This window comes from Anoplophora glabripennis, unplaced genomic scaffold (genome assembly GCF_000390285.2).
Source record: "Anoplophora glabripennis isolate ALB-LARVAE unplaced genomic scaffold, Agla_2.0 scaffold444, whole genome shotgun sequence".
NCBI classification, from domain to species: Eukaryota; Metazoa; Arthropoda; class Insecta; order Coleoptera; family Cerambycidae; genus Anoplophora; species Anoplophora glabripennis.
Genome location: NW_019416564.1, coordinates 218,352 through 238,301, shown reverse-complemented (window position 1 = coordinate 238,301; position 19,950 = coordinate 218,352). Strand labels below are relative to the sequence as shown.

At 31.6% G+C, this 19,950-nt stretch overlaps 1 protein-coding gene across 1 annotated transcript; it reads right to left on the bottom strand.

Moving 5' to 3' along the window:
• Positions 1-2,682: 2,682 nt before the first annotated feature.
• LOC108910590 lies at positions 2,683-3,804 on the bottom strand. The gene is made up of 3 exons (XM_018715243.1): positions 3,500-3,804; positions 2,958-3,430; positions 2,683-2,879 (listed from the first exon to the last, which is right to left on the bottom strand). Exons 1-3 carry the CDS (start codon positions 3,802-3,804, stop codon positions 2,683-2,685), a joined length of 975 nt encoding a protein of 324 aa, XP_018570759.1.
• Between the last annotated feature and the right edge of the window lie 16,146 nt (positions 3,805-19,950).

Below are 19,950 nucleotides of genomic sequence, written 5' to 3'. Positions count from 1 at the left end.
CCATGTATTTAATTGGAGTGTAGTTTTAGTATGATATTTTTTAATGTTTCTAATTAAAATGAAAAAAAAAATGTTACCTTAAATATTTCCTTTAAAATTGTTCCTGCATAAAAATTTTACAAAAAAATCGTATAGCACATTTATTTAAAGGTAGGTTAGACGTTTGCCATATTATGTTTTAGACATATTTAAATTGATAATCGCATATAGGTTATTCTAATAAAGTACAAGAATATCATGTATACTGTTATATTCAAGCATTTTGTTCCATTGTTCAATTTCGTTCCAAAATATTTCAAAACTGACTTGTTGCTTCTTAGCAAATAGTATCTTTTATGATAGAAAAATTAATTTGAAACATACACAATTTACAATTAAGTTGATATAATATTTGTATAGTTTCCGATAATATATCATTATCTCATGTATTGCAGATAATTCGACTGTTATATCAAATGGAAATCACGAAAACCCTTATTTATGTAAGTCATTGTTCAATCATTGTACTTCCATTTTGAGATTCGATAATGTGATACTGGAATCCACCAATTCGAAATTCAAAAAAAAAAGCTATATGTAGTTAATACATATATTTTAATGCTATACCCGATTAGATAATATACCTTTTGAAGGTTCAAACATTTATTTTTGGCCAAATTTCTGATTTTTTTTTATTATAGTATTTTGCTACCTCATAAAGAATTTAAAAATGAATTTAACCAAACCAAATAAATAAAATATGAAAAATACGTATCATTTCACTTCATGAAAGCCAATCTACTTTCATTCTCAAAGTTATAGCAACTATATTCAAACAATATGATAGTTTATACTGAATTTAGAAATTTAAAATATCTTAAAACGTGATGCATATTTTTTATGTATTATATATTTTTTTCTTTGAATGTGAATTTTTTTATTAGGTAAAAATAATTTCGTTCAGATTTCAAAAGTGATAAAATACCCGAACAGAAAATAAATTAAATCTTTTTCTCAAATAGTAAGTTAAAAGTTGATCTAAATCTGCAGGCAGATTTAAATTAAAAGAGATAAGTTTTAATTCTAGTTACGTCCGCTTAAATTCATAATTCAGTCGAGGAGCGGTCCAAAAATTGCTTAAAACATTCCGATAACCTTCCGCCAAGAATAAAACAGAATTAGGAACATTATAAAGATTAATAATGCAAGTTAACTCTCCGGGTCCCATTATCAAGCTCATAACTCGAAGAGATTACATTTTTTGTCATTCACGGTCACACTCTGACCACAGAGGCCATGCCCTTAAATTTAATACGTATAATTCTTCAGCTCCGGCCGAAAGAAGCCGGAATAAATGCCCATCATAATTCCGGGGGTTACAGCGGAATTTTCACTGAATAAAAGCAGTTAAATCTTCCCGGAATCCATTAAGATATATAGAATAGATGCGTTTAAACACACTCCGCCAGGAATCTAATGGGGCAATTTTAGGTTTCTCCCTTCTCTCCGTTTCCCATCTCTCGCCCGCCCACTTCAGAGACGGCTGACACTTTGTAAAATGCGGCCACAGTACATCTTGGCTAAGGAATGGATTGATAAATCGTCGTCACACAAGCACAGAGAAAAAAAAATTAGCTATAGTAATATACAGACACAAAATATTTCATTTGGCATCACCGCGTCGTTTGATGGAATTTATAAATCTATTTTTGTTTTGTTTTTTAATTTTCAAGCAACTGTATTGACAAGCAGGTATCAATTCGATAATTCTGGCGTAATTTATTGTTCCAACAGGCAAACCCAATTACAGGATCAAAAAAAATAAAACAAACGAAATGGAATTGTATACTTTGTCAGCTAAATAATGCTCAAACTAAACGAGCTACCCAGTTACGTATTCTATACTCAGCACAAAAATTAATGAAGCAAAAAATTTTTTTTAGTGATTTTTGAAAGGTGAATGCTGGTCATATGGAGAAAAAAAAGAAGCTTGGAGATTCTAGTTTTGAAATCTTGATATGAAATATTTTTTTGAGCATCACTCGGCACAATCAAAAGAAATAATGCAAGGCAGAAATTTTACAAATTTTGCTTTTTTTTTCAAAACTGCTCATGGGCTCAGAAAAATTTTCCTGGCTAATCAATACCAGGATCATTTAGCTTGATTCCACAGCTTCAATTTGTTTTTTTTATTTTCTGTAAAATTATTTCTCATTGAGATATCGGCTACAGAGTGAACAGTCACCTTTTTTTAGGTAGGGGAAAGGGAGGTAAGTTGACGAATCTAAGGCTTTTTGGGTCGCAAAATTGTTATTTATGAAAAAGTAGGCATGCATTGCATTTAAACTTTAATTTATAACATAATTAAAACGGTTGACAAGAAAACATTTAAAAATATATATATTTTAACATAAGAAAATGCATTTTAAAAATGAACAACCAGTTCGTCATCTTGCCACCTACTGCTGATAAGTTGACGAATTGCTGTGGGTAAGTTGACTAATATTTTAAATTACAAAAAGTCTTAGAACCAAAGTTTGAAAATATATTTATTAAGGATAATATACTCAAAATATACAAAACAGGAATATAACACGCTAATTAGCTTTATAAAAGAAAATCTAATAATAACAATTAACAAAACAAAACGAAATAAAACATTTACTCCAGTTATTTAAATAATTATGCACAAAAGTCACAAATTCATGTTTTAGCTTTAGTTTCTTTAGGATTCAAAGTGGTACATTGTGAATGCGCCCAGCCCCGACATTTTGAGCATTGGAACCAAAGTTCATTATCCTTACCCATATCACTGCAGATTATGCACAGCTTATCATCTTCTTCGAATTCCAAATCCATATCATCGTCAGTGTCAGCATAGGCTGTTTCTGCTGAGGTTTCTGAATCAGATTAACTAAATACTTTGCGTTTAATATTATTTACTTTTCGTGTTATTTTTGTCTCTGCCTTATCTATGCCTAGCTTACATTTCTTTTTATCTATCTTAGCCTGTTCTCGAAGTTTTTTCTTTCTTTCTTTTTCAATTTTCTCATCATTTTTTGCTTGTAATGCGTTCTTAACTGGGGTGCTTGAAATTACCAATGAAGGTAATTTTTTTCTTGGACGACGGTTTTTTTGACTACCCCGAGGCAAGGGTGGAAGACCAAACACTTCTTTAGGACTAGTTGATTTTGAAGTTGAGGCAATGGGTTGCGTTTTCATTGGCGTGGATATGCCTGCTTCGTTTTCCTTTAGACGTTGTTCTTGAGTTTTTGTTTCCACATTTAAAGATGCTTCTAAATGTTTATCTGCTGTATTCTGTTCTATTTCAGTTGTTTTCGCTGTTACAAAATCTAAGGCTGTAAATATATCGGGATCGAATGGTTCGATACCAGTTGCGCGAAATCCGCTTTTTGCATTGGCTACTGAAGCAACTTTTAAATAGGCTTTACTAAAAATAAATGCAATATCATGCAGCGTAATTATTTTTCCAGGGTTATTAACAAGAAAATTTTCACACGCTCTACTGTAAACGGTCTTTAATGGACCATATAGCGACACATCTAGGGGCTGTAGACGGTGGCTAGTGTGTGGTGGAAATCCAACTAATGTAATGAAATTCTCTCTACATAAATTTACCGCTTCCAAAGTAAGGTGACTTGCATTGTTGTCCATAAGTAACAGAATCCTGCTGTCCTCGCTAGGCCTTGTGTATCGAATGAAGTGTTCTAAGTATTTAATGAAGTTATCAGAAGTCATCCAGCCGGATTCATGAGCCACACCGACAAAATCACTGGGGGCGTTCTTCATATAAGCTGGTTGCATTCTAATTCTCGGGAAAATTAAAAAAGGAGGCACAAAGTTCCCGCTTGCATTCATACTGCAGACAGCAGTAACATTGGTTCCTCGTTCAGCAGATGAAATTTTGATAACCCTACGTTTTCCTGTTGGAGTTAAGATTTTAGGATTTTTGGTTGCTACGGTTGAAACACCCGTTTCGTCAACATTATAAATTTGGTTCGATTGAAACGAATATTTTTCTCTTGTTTCACGAAGGACATTAAAAAACTGGGAGACACTTTCTTTATTAAAACGCATAAGTCTAGCTATTGACGTCGACTCAGGAGTTCTAAGAGAAACTTTAAATTTCTTCATAAACCATTCTATAAAATGTCGAATGTCGTTTGCTTATATCGTCCGGCATTCGATGGAAAAACCTAAAAGTCACAAAAATTGCGTTAAAATATAACTATGCGCGTTAAAATATAACTATGCAACAGTCAACCAATTTTACCTTATCAGGATAATTTCTTAAATATCTGCGAAGTGTTGGCTCTGGAAGATTATATTTTTTTGCAGTGGCATTAACGGACACATCATTGTTTTGTATTTCGTTTATAGCATTCTCCATACTTTCTTTGCTCCATGTTTGTCTGGCAGTTTTCCGAGCATAAACTCGACCCATCTTATAACCTAGACCACCAAACAATATTTGATTAATTAAAGTATTTGTTTCGAGTGTTGGGGTAAGATGACGAAGTTCGTCATCTTAGTCACTTTGTTGTTCGTCAACTTACCTCCAAACGACATTCGTAAACTTTTGTAAAATATTTATAAAAGGACATGCAAGCCAGTAGTATTTGACCACAATATATTTAGAAGACCCTTTTCCAGAAACTCAAGACCTCTGAACAACGGTTTAATACTCACCAGTCAAAATTTATTCCTTATTTCGGTTACCCCAGAAATTATAACATCACGCACCATATCACTTATCAGCGTCTAACCTCAAACTGCGCCACTTTGCCGCCGAGATTTCGAAGCTACCATACTGCGCAAGTCCGTAAGGGTGAAGCGCGGCGGTTTCTCGATTTTAAAACGTTTAATTTAGTAGCAATGTGCAATTCGTCACCTTACCTACTTCGTCATCTTAGGGCCCTTTCCCCTATTTAGGTGTTAGGTATAAAAAATTAAAGGAGTTGGTTTATTGCTCATTAAACATCAATCATGATTAAGATAAAAAAATATTGCGTTACTTATTTTTCTCACAATTTCGCATTAAATTCTCATCAATAACGATACAAAACAATTCAAAATTTAAAAACAATTTTTTTTTTTTAGTTTATTTTTTTCACAATTTCACTTCATCAAATGCCGAAAAAAAATGTTAATAAAATTCAAGATTATTTTTTTTATAAAAAAAATGTAGTTTTGAAAAAAAAACTGGCTTGAGAACTTCTGAAAAAAGGATCGACAAATCGTATAGCGATGCGGTAGAAAATGCATGAAGATTCACTTCAATCATCATATCAACTTAAATTAATGCAATCAATTTTAACTCAATGAAATACGGCATGAGAAGAAAAAAATCGCATCAAAAGTGATTCAGTATAATTTTCTGAATATTTTGAAATAAAAAAAATGTAAAAGCATTTAAACTAAAAACAAGATCTAAAACATTATTGTTGTTATTGTTAACCTAGCTGTATTGCTGAAAGCTATGAAATTCTTGAACATTATTTAATTTTCTATCATTTCTCTCTGTTGGACTAAGGAATAATTAGATTAAATACACCAAAATCTTGCGTTAAGTTCTTTGGTGACATAAAGACAAATATGTAATAGTATTCTGCAATAATCCAGTTGCAATTTTTACACCAAATGTATCAATATTAGAAACGATGTCAGCTAGATCGAATAGTGAACAATTAAAACGGCCTTGCAAAGTAATTAAGATATTGTCTGAATTTAGTTATTTGGGGCATAATTTTCGTTTTTTTTTTCTTTATTGTTTAGGTATTTTGCCAGCTGTGAAAGAAATTTTTAAAAAATTAATGAAATAAACCCTTGCGCCAAATGGACCAGTCAATGGTTATTTTTATGAAGAGATTTAGTTTTGCATAACCAAAAATTCTCACACTGAAAAAGCAAACAAATATAAAATACAAAAACACATCACTAGATATCGCGCACTTTAGAAAGGTCGTTAACGTTTCGGAAATTCACTGTTCTTCTGAACTTTTTTTAACTTTTAATAGCTTTGACAGTTTAAATTTATTTGCTTTTGTCTGTTTCCATAACTAGAGTTGTTTTGTGGTTAGATATTATATTTTTTTCCAACCATCACAAAACTTTTCCTTTCTGATAAGAAAATGGTATCTTAATAACAAAAGTATTAAATTTTTAATCCTAGGAACTAAATTTGACAATTTTATAAAGGTGCTAATCAAGTTTTACAATATTTACAATATTTTTTATTTATCCACTTTGATCCACAGTTTGAACAAGTATTAAAATTAAATAAACCACTGACACTGCCACTACCCTTCTTTTCAAAGCAGTCCATCACGTTTTCATTAATAATTATATTATTTTCAGATGTTGTAAAATCAGAAATGACACGGTGCTTGGTTTATCATTACCATTATCAACTTTCAGTATTATTTTTGCAATATAAAGAAATCCGTGCGATAGACAATGATGGATATAGAGAAGATGTTACATAATCTGAATAGTCACCGCCCGTTTCGGGTTAGAAGTGGGAGTGACTATTCAGATTATAAAACGTCTTCAATGTAACCATCCTTGTCTTAGCACGGATTTCTATGACATGGGGACTTTCCGAACCTGTATATGGAATTTTTATTGTGGATGTAATGTCCTGTTGCTGTCTGACAGAATTTGTTTTATTTTCAATATTCCTAAAGACTGTTTCAACAAAATTCTCAGGGTATTGGTTTTATTAATACATTCTTTATGAATTTTAACTCATCAAAAATTTCATCTTTAGAGGAAATCAATTTGGCTCTATCACATAAACATTTAACTACACCTTTCTTTATGATGATTTGAATTAAAATTTAGATAATTACACAGCCAAACAAAAAAAAAAGTTGTCTGTACTTTTCATGCGACATAGTATCCGTAAAATCCGTAGTATCTTTGCCTCCTGATCACAAATCCGGTGTCAAAATTGAGCTATCACAAGAATTTCCTATCCTCAAAAAACAGGTTCTAAACTCAAAAAAAAAAAACAGGTCAATTACAGTCAGATATCACAAATTTTCAAAAAATACGCCAACTTTGGTATAGGGGGTTTTTGGGGTCGCTAATCACAAATCCGAGGTCAATTTTGCAAAATTCAAGATGGCGGATCAAAGATGGCCGAACAAATTTAAAAAAATAACATTCGTGCCAAATTTAGTACACGGGGGTTTTCGGGGTCGCTGATCACGGATCCGAGGTCAGAATTGCTAAATTCATTTTGTATTATTTTTGTTTACTTTCTAACCTGAGTACCCAATCATGTTTTAACCTTTTTAAAGTACATAGGTAATAGATTAAATTTTTAAAAACCAATTTTGTCAGATTCGTGATCAGTAACCCCGAAAACCCCGTATACCAAATTTGGCGCGAATCTATTATTTTCTGAAAATTTGGTCGGCAATCTTGGATCCACCATCTTGAATTTTGCAAAATTGACCTTGGATCCGTGATGAGCGACCCGGAAAACCCCCGTATACCAAATTTGGCGCGAATCTGTAAATTTTTTAAAATTCGTGATGTCTGAGCCGTTTTTTTAGGTTAGAAAAAGAACCATCAATTCCGACCGCGGATTCACGTTCGATGGGGTCTTAACCTTATAAATGAACATTTGAATATAGAAAAAAAATGTTTCTACTTTTCCTAGCACTTTTTCGTGAATTTTTGCAATTTTTTACCTGTTTTTTGAGGTTAAGAAATTCCTGTGATGTGATAGCTCGATTTTGAAACCGGATTCGCGATCAGGAGGTAAAAATACTACGGATAACATATGTCGCATGAAAAGTAAAGACAAATTTTTTTTGTGGCTGTGTATTATCCGAAAAAAAAATTGAATCCCTATAGTACTATAAATACTAATAACCATATGCCTAGTAATTAACAATTATGTTGCCTTGTATGACTTGATAACAATAAGGTCTATCTTCCTCCTCCCTTAAAGACAGCATTCGAAAAGCATTGTAAAATCGAAGCAGCAGAGAAAATGTCCGGGAAAACTAATACTCACCCGCCGGGCTAAATACAGAAAATTGGATTAGAATAGATTACGTGATTGGAACTTTGAATGCTGTTTTCCAACTCGGGACGTATTGGACGTTGTTTAAATATGTGATAAACGCAGCTATTAAAGTACTTGGAAAGGTATGTCCGCCCTCGGCCCGTTTGCTCTCGATGGGGTTTATTGCTTTGCCTTGCTGTAATTTTGTTTATGGACCAATATACATTTAATGACCGATCCTGATGAAAAATGAAATGGCGGGATACTTGCTCGCCAAAAAAGATCAACGTGACGAATTTTCGGTGAAGCGAAACATCAAATCAAGTGTTGTTGAAACCCTACGAGTATGCATTAGCTGAAATAACGCCATCTGTCAATGTTGGTGCTCATTTCGGTTCTAGTAAAAAATAAAGAGGAAATGTATTTAGAAAGGAGACATTTAAATAAAATTATAATATGTCACAATCCATGAAGAATATTAAAATATATTTAAATGTTTGTTTAGTATTATCTATGATGGTGTTTTTTTATAGTGATTATTTTTAAATCAACATTTCTATATTTATTAATTGCTACAGAAGACTTGATTTGATAGACGTTGAATATTCTATTAAGGGGGCGATTTAGTATGTATATTTTTACCGTGTAACAGAGCTTCAGATGAGGACACAAATCATCGAAGAAACTAACATAATTGAATATTATTATATATCAATGTATTCGCAATGGTTCCCGCTAGTGAGTGAGATAAATTTCAATGCTCATGAGAACAGAAGAATAATTTAAATAAATGCCAAAGTACCTCAATTTTAACCATACTGTTAGTCTGTCAATATATTGCATTTACAACGGATCTAGGTTAGGCACAATAACCAAACTACTTCACTCACTAGAACGGACACCTAGGATCATTTGTATTTAATTTTCAGATTAATATTTATTAATAATTCTATAATTTGTGTCCTCAAGTGAAATGACAACATTTTACACACGACTCCATTTTTAGTATGTATCTAAACCAGATTTGTCGAGTTTCCTACCTATTCACAAGATATTTCTAACAATTCTCGATATAATTAGTTTGTACACTCTCTCACAGGTGTCGCTACCCTTGAAAATGAAAGTGAAAACACAGAGTTGGTTTATTATAAATGCGTCCTAAAATAAAGCATAATGGTCTAATATTATCTTTGATATACCTAGTAGTACTAAGTAATGATTTTGTAAAGCTTAAATACTACGAAAATATAACGCATAAAAAAACAATAATATGTACTAATTTTTCTTTATTAAGAATAAAGATTAAATTTTAAGTACAGGGTGTCCCACATAAAATCGTTATTTATGTTTAAATAAATTTACAGCTTAAAAATTAGCCTGGCTCACAATCAGATAGATTTCTTCTTCATTCTACAAATCTACAAATCTTCAAGATACTTACCGGTAAGAAGGAAACCACTGGATATTTAATGAAAAAAGTTACGACCAAAAAAATTATACATTCTTGAATATAAATATAACTAACACGATTTTAATTTCATATTGTCTTGACAATCAACTTTTGCTTCTTTTTAGTCATTTGCTATCGAAATAAATGAAATAGACCTCTGAGTTTGGAAACCGATATTAAGAAAACTATTACTCTATTGTGTGCTAAAATTTCAGTTGGTTTCGTTATCCCATTTGTTAGTTATTAATGAAAATGTTGAAAAAATCACGGTTTTCTGCATATAAAATTATTGGTACCTCTCACTTTAACTCGTCGTAATTTTTTTGTTAACTGATAAAAAAAATCCAATTTTTACTAACGATAAGTCGAACTATTGTCTTTAATACTGTAAAGGTCATTTGTCTCAAAAGGTCTTCTTTTTTTTATTTTTAAATGAAACATAAGGGGTGCTATCTCCGTAAATATGGCATTCTTTAAAAAAAGAAAATAACTGACATAGGTAGCAAATAACTGTAAACAACAATTGAAAAAATATGTTAAAATAATACAGTTATAAATATGATATTCTTAAAAACAGTATCGGAATGGTCAATTACGGTCACGGTCCGATGCAGAGTATTATAACTGTATTATTTTAACAAATTTTTTCAGATTGTTTACAATTATTTACTACTCGAGTCAGTATTTTTCTTTTTTTAAAGAATGCAATATTTACAGAGATAGCACCCCTTCTGTTTTGCTTAAAAAAAAAAAAAAAGATCTTTTGAGACAAATGACCTTCACAGTACTAAAGACTATAGTGCGACTTATCGTCAGTAAAAATTTGAATTTTTTTTATCAATTAACAAAGAAACTTACGATGAGTTAAAGTGAGAGGTATCAATTTTATAGGCAGAAAACCGTGATTTTTTCAACATTTTCAATAACTTAATGGGATAACGAAACTACCTCAAATCGTAAAGGACCGAAAGGAAGGGTACCTACACTCTCCGTCTCAGTCTTTACTGCTTCTAGAAATGCACCCTTATGAAATTATATGTACCTATATTATTTACCAGTAATTATACTCCAGTCTAACGGTATCTTGCTCAGTCATTTTTTGCAGTGGGAATCATTATATTGGAATTAGATAAGAACAATTTGTTGACGGTCTTACCTGCTAGGGGAATTCCATTACACATCTTGTTAATAATAACTTAAAATTTTAATAATATTTCCCTGATAGATACAATAATAATATATAATATAATATGTTATGCCTATACAATTTAGGGTGGGCCACAAAAAAAACGATTATTTTTTTTTCGTGTCTCCTGTGAAAATATATTAGTTTATCATGTTTTAAGAGCCCCCTCAAAACGTCAGGTCAAAGAAAAAATTTTTTAGAGGTCGTTCAAGATTTTTAAAAATGTCCAAAATCGTCAAATTTAATTTTTTTGTGTTTAATTTTTTTCCCGTTTTTTTATCATTTTCTAGGTTGAAAAAAATCTCGATTCTGAAAGTTTCAAATCGATATTTTAATTTCTAAAGGTCACTCATAATTATTTTAATTTTCAAAGTAGTGTATCTATGTTTTCGAGCGATCTCTAAAAAATAAATATCAACGAACTAATAATTTATTTTTTATTGAATTGAAATTGAAAGATAAAAAATTCAATTTTTGACGATTTTGGAAATTTTTAAAAATCTTGGGACCTCTAAAAAAAATTTTTGAGCTGATTTTTTGAGGGAGCTCTTAAAACATGATAAACTAACATATTTTCACGACACAAAAAAAAATCGTTTTTTTTTGTGCCACCCTACTATACATATTATTCTCCAAACGTAATTAGTAGCAAGTTAGTATAAGTATATATAAGTAGCTATATATTTTAGTAATTAGGCAGTGTTTTTAAATTAATACGACTCACCAAAGTAAAAAAATAATTCAAGTTATATCATTTTTACTGAAAATAGCAGTTAATTTACGTATCGGATCGTTAACGTGAAAATATAAACATTAGACTGTTGACTGTTCCTGTTATACGTTTTTTAAGCTTTTGAAGAAGAAACTACATGTAATTTTAAAAATTATATCTGCTTTTATAATAAAGGAATGGTAATTATAAGATTGTTTAACCTTATTAACTAAAAATTATTGCCTACTTAATAAAAAAAATATTATTGTCCTCGATAATCTATTAATGATTAATAAAATGTTTACTCTCTTTCCTTATAAGATTGTATGTACACAAATTGGAGCCGCTCCTGAAAAATCGAGCCATTTACGTCCAGCGTAAATTATTGGACTTCGTCGTTTGGTTAAAAAACACACCTTGAAGCGTTGGCCGCTAGAGCAGCACCTGCCGGGGTCCCGTTTCGTGACTCACGCTGGGCGATATTTTTTGTACAAAATCCCGTCCTTAAATTCTGAATATTCACGTAAATGCCACATATGTTTGATGTGTTGAATATTATGATCTAAGGAATATTCAAGATACAACTTTTAGTGGGATCATATTTATATGGAGGTTATTGTTGACTTTTAGAAAAACATACATTTGTTTTTCTCCAATTCTATCATGAAAACTGATTTTTCTTAACTTTTTTTTTAGTAAATTTCATATCCTGCCACTGGACAAGCTAGTGTGAGTTCAAGTGCTAGCCGATGATATACGCCTGAGAATTGCGGCATGCATTGTTGTCATAATTTAAGACAAAATTGTAACATTTAAAATTTTGAAATTAGTTTAAAAAATACTTCAATTCTATCAGATTGATAGGCAAGCTTTTATTTATGTTTTATTATGTATATTTTATAAAAAGCAATAATTATTTTAAAACATAAATTAGTTGTATTTACAATTAGTATATAGTAGTATCTAGTCACATGTCAATATAAGTTCATATTAAATAAATCTTGCATAATTTTTTTAAATACATTCGAAAACACTTCGTTGCTCCATCCACGTTGACATCAAAAAATAAGGTACCTAACTTTAAAATAACAGTCGCAGTCATATAAAATCAAATAATTTTATAAAACTATTTCGCTCTGCTCTCGTTGTTGGTTTAAAAATGTAACAAGTGGTAAACAAGTGTTTAAGTCGCAGTTTAAAAAATTTCAAATTAGCTAACATTCTACTAAACACATTACTCTTAAAAAACTGACCCCCAACAAAAAGTTATGCCCTGTATTAATTCCTGATTGGACAAAACGACAAAAAGTTTGGTAGTTAACCATTGTTATGAAGTGATCAATAGTTGCTGTCAAGTCAAAATATTCATGAATACCCGAAATACGTACTATGAAAATTATAAATATTAATTTCGGAAATATTCTGATGTGTCAAACTGTTGTTTTTGAAATTAAGAAAATAATAAATAGAAATAGGACTTGATGATTTAATTATTAGAATTCGAAGTGAATTAAGTGCAAAATATGCTGTGTGAATGTGCTGTCAAGTGTTAAATATTTGGGGTAACGTTACAGGGACAAATACAAGTACATTATTAAAATTATATAAACCACTGAAATTGCCACTACCCTCATTCTTGGAGCAATTCTCAAAGAAGTCCAACACGTTTTCATTAATAGTTATATTATTTTCAGATGTTGTGAAATCAGAAATGACAACGGTGTTTGGTTTGTCATTACCACTGTCAACTTTCAGTATTATTTTCTCAATATTTTCTTTATTCAAAAGTGAGTCTTCTATTCCGCCACAGTGCTCAATCTCCATCCTCTGTGTCTTTTAAGACAAGTGAAGCCACTGCCCTTTCGAGTAGTAGACGTTCGTCGTAATGCGTGTCCACTGTACTCTTTCCAGTTATACTGTTTCAAAAATTTTGCCACTTCTTGCGAGACTGATTTTATGAATACCGACCATCATTTGATGACACTTTCCACTAACATATCTGAGAAATAATCGACGTTCTACCAATTCGGGTGGACGTAAAGCAACATATTTTCGATAAAAACTGAAATAATTGACTAGCCGCAGCACAGTAAAAGAACGTGATCTCTTGGTTTTGGTATTGGGAATTTATTTTATTTATTTAAGGCGGATTTCACATTTTCATCATTATCAATTGTTAAATTGACTAATTCATCATGCGCCTGCAACCCGCAATATTAGGACGACTTATATAAAAGCTTTCTAAAAATTTTATTTTTATAGCGTTTACGTTTATCATCAAATATAAATTACTTGCTCCTTTGTAAATACTCGCGATTTTTTCGGTACATATCCCTCATTTTGTCTCTTGAGAAAAGCAAGTACCTAATTTTGAATATTATTTGCTTATATCAATCCCCCTTTTTTATATCCAAGGTTGACCACAACATTGAATATGGTGACCAAAGCGTTGACGGCTTCATTTATTTGCTAAGTTTGAGAAATACAACATCAATTAATGTTTTTTTCTTTACACCAATCCATAAAACGTTGGTAGATACATTCATAAATTTCTCAAGATTTCTTTGGAGAAGATTCAAATAAACCTCTTTCGCATACTTATTCCGGTATCTCCTCAGGTACACCTAAATCTTCCTTAGATTCCATTTTTACAGAGTTTTCAGCAAATTGAACCACAAACAATCACAAATGGACTCAATTAGCAATATGGCGACTAATGTTTGACAAGTATCCATCACTACATCGATATATCCTACTTACCTACCCCCAGATTTATGTTGGAGAAAACAATTGCATGTTTTATTCGGATTAAAAGTGTCTTTTTTGTTTCGCAATTTTGCTTCCACTCGGCTACGCTGCGCTTCGCCTCGCAAATAAAAAATTTGTCCGCCATAAAAGTAACACTTTTAATCATTATATAACTATTACCTGTTGGTATTAGTCTTAAAGAATAAGAATATAATCAGCAAGAAATTTTTCATGAAATGTTATTCACAATAGTTTTCAAATGTTTTCAATATTGAAAATGAAAATAGAAAAATAATTAAATTTTTTTCCTTGGAGTTTCGAATTAGACAAAAATGATTTATTACAAATTAATATAAATGATTATTTGGAAATAATTTTTAACATTTTCTAAATCTGGAAAGATATCCAAATAACTATTTTATCCACAAACAGTACCGAAGTAACTGAATTCTAAACATCCAATTTATCTCCTTTCTTTTGTATTAAGTCAGAACGGCGGAGTTGTGCTCCAAATTCACTGGATTTTCATATAAAAGGCGCCGATGCTCATATTTTATACACATCATATCTGAGGAACAAATTTATGCCGGCATTAACTTTAACTTCCAAAGAAATATGCGGCCCAAATAGAAAAGTATAATTCTCGTCCGGGGCGACGCGTTTCCGAAGCCGATAAAATAGTTCGCCGAAGTTAAAACACATCTGGAGAACTTTCCTGAAATGTACTTCTAGCTGCGCTAAGTAAAAGGCAGAAGATCAAGCGAGTCTCGACGACTTCGGCTTGCATTAATCCCGAAAACCGATTATGCGGGGCTGAATCTTATCCGCTCTGGAATATTGGAATTCCAGATGCATTTTTAGTTAATGGAATTGTTAACTGATGAAACGACCTTACTTTAAGTGTTGTTCGATTATGATTAAATGAGCGTTCAGTTTGAAGATATGTATTATCGAGATTTACCAGAATATGAAAAAGCAGGGTAGTGATACCTTGGACTAGACACTGATATATGATCGAAAAAATCACTTAAAGTAAGTCCGTTTGATCATTTAAATATATTTCGAGTCAGTTCTTCACCACAGACAAAATAGCTATCGCCCAGACCGTTACTGGAATATGCCAGCAGTTTTAAATTTCCGAATTGTCGATAAAGTACACCACCAGCGGAATTTTAGGAAGAATCAAATACAGCGGCCCGCATACCTACGCGTATCCTAGCAACATATAAACAACACTTTGGCAATGCTGCCAGGCGTACTTACGAATTTATTTTGTACACTTTTTTATCAATATCTGTTTTCTGCGTTACTGTATTTACTTAAATGTATGATGTAGGTATTGATAATAATGTTTTAATGAATCAACGAATATCTATGTAGTTTCATATCATATTCTGCAACGGTGTCACAGTTAGGTTGTTTATTCATAATTTCGTGAATTAGCTACTAATTTCATTTCTTGGTATTGAAATACTGCAGAAAATATATTTCCAAATAAACAAAATTCGTAATTATATTTTAAACAGCTTGTAATATAATTTTTTTTAATATTTGATGATGATGATAAATTAATTTAATATACAAGGTCGGTTATTAGTACGCCGCGGAATGTACAGGGTTTTTTTTTTGTATTTTAACATCCACTTATAGGTTTAATAATACCTAATTAAAGAAAGAAACTTTAAATACAAATATACGACTTTTCCTTTATTTCTTTTGACGTCAAAATTTGCTGGCATAAAATATATGTTTAAAGTAAATAGATTATTAAAAAAATTCATCCTTATTGAAGTAACAAACAACGACTTTCATAACTAACCTTAACCTTAATAACTATATAAGGAGAATTCCTAAAAACGAAATAACATTAAAATACATACCTACATTTTTTTTTTTTAATTTTTTAAATTAAGATGGGTTATTTTGATAATGATAAATACCATGTATTTTTAAAGGAAGGCTCGTTTCTGTCGTTTTTTGTCTGATTGTGTGCAAGAGAGTTAGAGTTATAGTGTGCGATAGAGATAGAATTTGTCCTCATAGAGGGCTTTTCTTTCTCTGTCTCTCTCTGTCTTTGTCTCTCTCTCTCTCTCTCTCTCTGCTGTCTTCAAGAGTCTCTAGGGGCTTCCCCAGAATTTTCAGGACACCTAGGGAGAGCGTGGCTTTTTTAGCCTTCGTCATCGACATCGATATCACAACATATGAGAAAAAAAAAGGTTTTTGCTCGTAACTCGGAAATGACTGGAAATATAAACAAATCTCCCCATGGTTCTAAGTAATTTCTAAGTAACTTTTCCCTCTGCATGGAAGCTAGCAGTATGTACTCCGATTCATAAATCAGGTGACAGAGGGGACATGGAAAATTATAGAGGTATTTCAATAATGTGTGCTCCGGCTAAATTATTCGAACAAATCATATACATTCATTTATATAGGCATGTTGATGAGCAACATGGTTTTGCAGCAAAAAAATCTATTAATACTAATTTGTTTGTATTTACTAATTACGGCTATGAGTCATTGGGGAAAATAAGTCAGCTTGATACTGTGTTTACAGACTTTAGTAAAGCTTTCAATAAAGTCGATCACGGCGTATTATTGCAAAAGTTGAATAAATTCGGATTGTCTACAAAATTAATGTTGTTAGTGAGAAGTTATTTGCAGAATAGGTGTTTCTTGGTTAGGCACAATGGGAATACTTCTGGGAAATATTTTGCTAATTCTGGAGTTCCACAAGGATCAAACTTGGGCCCCTTGTTATTTATATTATTTATCAATGACCTGCCGTCGGTGGTGAATTTTTCACAATGTTTACTGTTTGCTGACGATTTTAAAATTTTCAAAAAAATTGAATCGGATGATTGTATGGAGCTTCAGAGGGACATTGATAGCATTTACAAGTGGAGTTCTGATTACAAATTAAAATTTAATATAAAAAAATGTTCAGTAATAACAATCACCCGAAGGAGAGATCCCATTGTGTATGACTACAGGATGAGTAATGCATATTTAAGGAGGACGAATAGCGTCAAAGATTTAGGGGTTACGTATGATTCATATTTCTCTTTTTCTGAACATATAGAAAATATTTCAGCATCAGCTAATCGTATGTTAGGGTTTATTATAAGACAAACATCTGCTTTTGTAAACATTAAAACAATTACCACTTTGTATTATGCATTTGTAAGGTCTAAACTTGAGTTTGCGTCCATCATCTGGCACTCACAACCTCAAATATATCTGAACACCATAGAAAAAATACAGAATAAATTTCATAGATATCTATATTACAAAAAATACCATACAAGACCTAATTATCAATATGTTAAATCAGCACATCTAAGAACTGAATTCAATGTTACATCTTTGAGCATAAGGCGTGAAATAGCTATACTTATGTTTTTATATAAAGTTTTGAATAATCTAATTGATACACAAAATATTTTAGCTCTTGTACCATTTAATGTACCTTCGCGACAAACTAGGTGTTCATTAAAGTTTACGGTGCCAATAGCATTTACCACCACCCAATCTCCTCTGGTAACCATGCTCTTTGATTGATTTAGAGTGGAGCTGGCCACTCAATAAATTTAATAGAACTGTTTCTGCACATTTATTGTCCTTAGCTAATTAATACTTTTTAACAGTCAGTACCTCTTTATGAGTAGTGAGTAGTGTGTTTATGTTTAGGATTACATTTCTGTACTATCTTGTAATTTAGTCTGCTGTTCATTAGTAGTATTCTGATGTTATAATTAATAAGTATATATAATGTATTCTTATATCCTTGTAATTAGGCCGCTAGGCCTGTTAGGGTGTATCAATAAATTAAATTAAATTAAATTAAAGCACTCAATGGCAGAGCGGGGTGTCACAATATATGAAAGAAAAAAAAACAGTATTTGCTTGTACCTCGGAAATACACGAAATATCAACAAATTTTCCATGATTCTGATTGGTGATCGAGTGAAAAACGGTCCGAAGTCCGCATGTCTAAAAAAAAAAAATCAGGACCAACGGTGTGTGACATCATAGAATAAAAAAGTGTTTATAACTCAGAAACGGTGCGTTTTCAATAATTGAAAAAAAATCTCCCCTACAGCCCTGGTTCTGATTGTCCCTTCTGCGATCAATGCAAAAGGTTCGAAGTCCGAATGTCGAAAATAAATATTGTAAACATGAGGTGTGTGACGTCATATATTAAAAAGGCCGTATAACTCGGAAACGGTGCGTTGAATCGAAATAATTATTAAAACAATCTCCCCCACACTCCTGGTTCTGATTGTCCCTTCTGCGTTGAATGCAAAAGGTCCGAAGTCCGAATGTCGAAAATAATTTTTGGAAACAAGAGGTGTGTGACGTCATACAGTAAAAAGACCGTAATAACTTGGAAACGGGGCGTTAAATCGAAAAAATAATTTAAAAAATCTCTTCACACCCCTGGTTCTGATTGTCCCTTTCTACGTGGATTTTCTGTTCTGCGTTGAATGGAAAAGGTCCGCGTCAGTCCATATGTCAGAAAACAAAAAAGTTTGTTAAAAATTACAACAGCAGTATCGAACGCATTATCTTATCTATGTATTGATTGGTGATTTGTTGTTGTTTTTTTTAAATAAATTTCATATTCAACTATTCATATTTTACATTGTGTTAATTTTTTTGAACTTCTTATGTCACAAATGTCACTACCAATGGCATTCATGATATGCAACACTTGTGTCAATAATTATTTTACCTATCTAAAGAAATCAACAATAAGAGAGCAGTACCAACTAAGGACACATATCCTGTATAATACAATTTTTTTAAACATAGGTGTTAATATCGTACCAAATTGAAAGTCGACGCACAAATCTAAAAACATTAATTTCAAGTTTTTGAATTCTCCCATTCAAAGGTGATATAAAATAAATAAATGATATAAAATAAATAATTAATTAGGATTAGTTTTAATTCTAACTTGATTTATTTTATTTACCATTTAACACAAATGTTATTTCCAAACTAAAGATAAGTGCCATATCTCTTTAATTACATGATTGAATGCATTAAATTTATTTGGCAGTAATTATTTGGCAACAAAGCCACCACTAAAACCGCCACCTATTACCAAGTAGAAGAGTTACTACGCTAAGTATTATCATTGTATAAGAATGGTATTATTGCTGGAAGCCGGCTGACAAAAGCTTGCATCCTTTTCGGGTTGCCAATTTCCAGCGTTTAACACGCAGTCTGTGACGATAAGCTATTTAAAAATCCAACGGCGTATTCTGGTTTGTATAAATGTGGGGTCTTAGGACAGCCATTGTCCAGCTACAGCGTGTCAAAAATTAAAAAAAAATCAGTTTTTAATTTTTAATTTCTAAACCGCTTGAGATAATTTAACCAAATTCGGTGTGCATATTTAGTATGATATTAGGTATGAAACAAAAAATTATCAGCTTTAGAAACTTAGCAGTGGCAGAGGTATGGGTATCATCGATCATTATTTGCCAACAAAAAACATATATTTTACGATAGATAAATTTTTCGCACAAAATTTGGTAACCGGGGGTTTTTTGAGGTGAGAAATCATAATTTAATATTAATTTTTGTGCAGCACTTAGAAGACGCTATCATTTTTAATTTTAATTTGCCGTAACTTTTTTGACAGAAGACTTTTTATGAATAAACCATATTCCTACACCTTTTTTAAGCAAAAAACGTACACTTCCTTAACAATGCCAGAAACCATCATTTTCAGAAATTTGCTGAATTCCTTAGGCGTTAAATGAAGTTGTTGAGAATTTTATATTCAAAAGTAGGCTACGCACTTGTTTACTAAGTATCAAAAT

What these genes read in the sequence shown, in the direction of transcription:
- LOC108910590 (XM_018715243.1), bottom strand. Translation starts at nt 3,804, where the DNA reads ATGCAACCAGCTTATATGAAGAACGCCCCCAGTGATTTTGTCGGTGTG. An exon ending in AAGACCGTTTACAGTAGAGC is followed by an intron (nt 3,431 to 3,499) that starts GTGTGAAAATTT and finishes ATTTATTTTTAG; the next exon opens with TAAAGCCTATTTAAAAGTTG. An exon ending in TAAAAAGAAATGTAAGCTAG is followed by an intron (nt 2,880 to 2,957) that starts GCATAGATAAGG and finishes AATCTGATTCAG; the next exon opens with AAACCTCAGCAGAAACAGCC.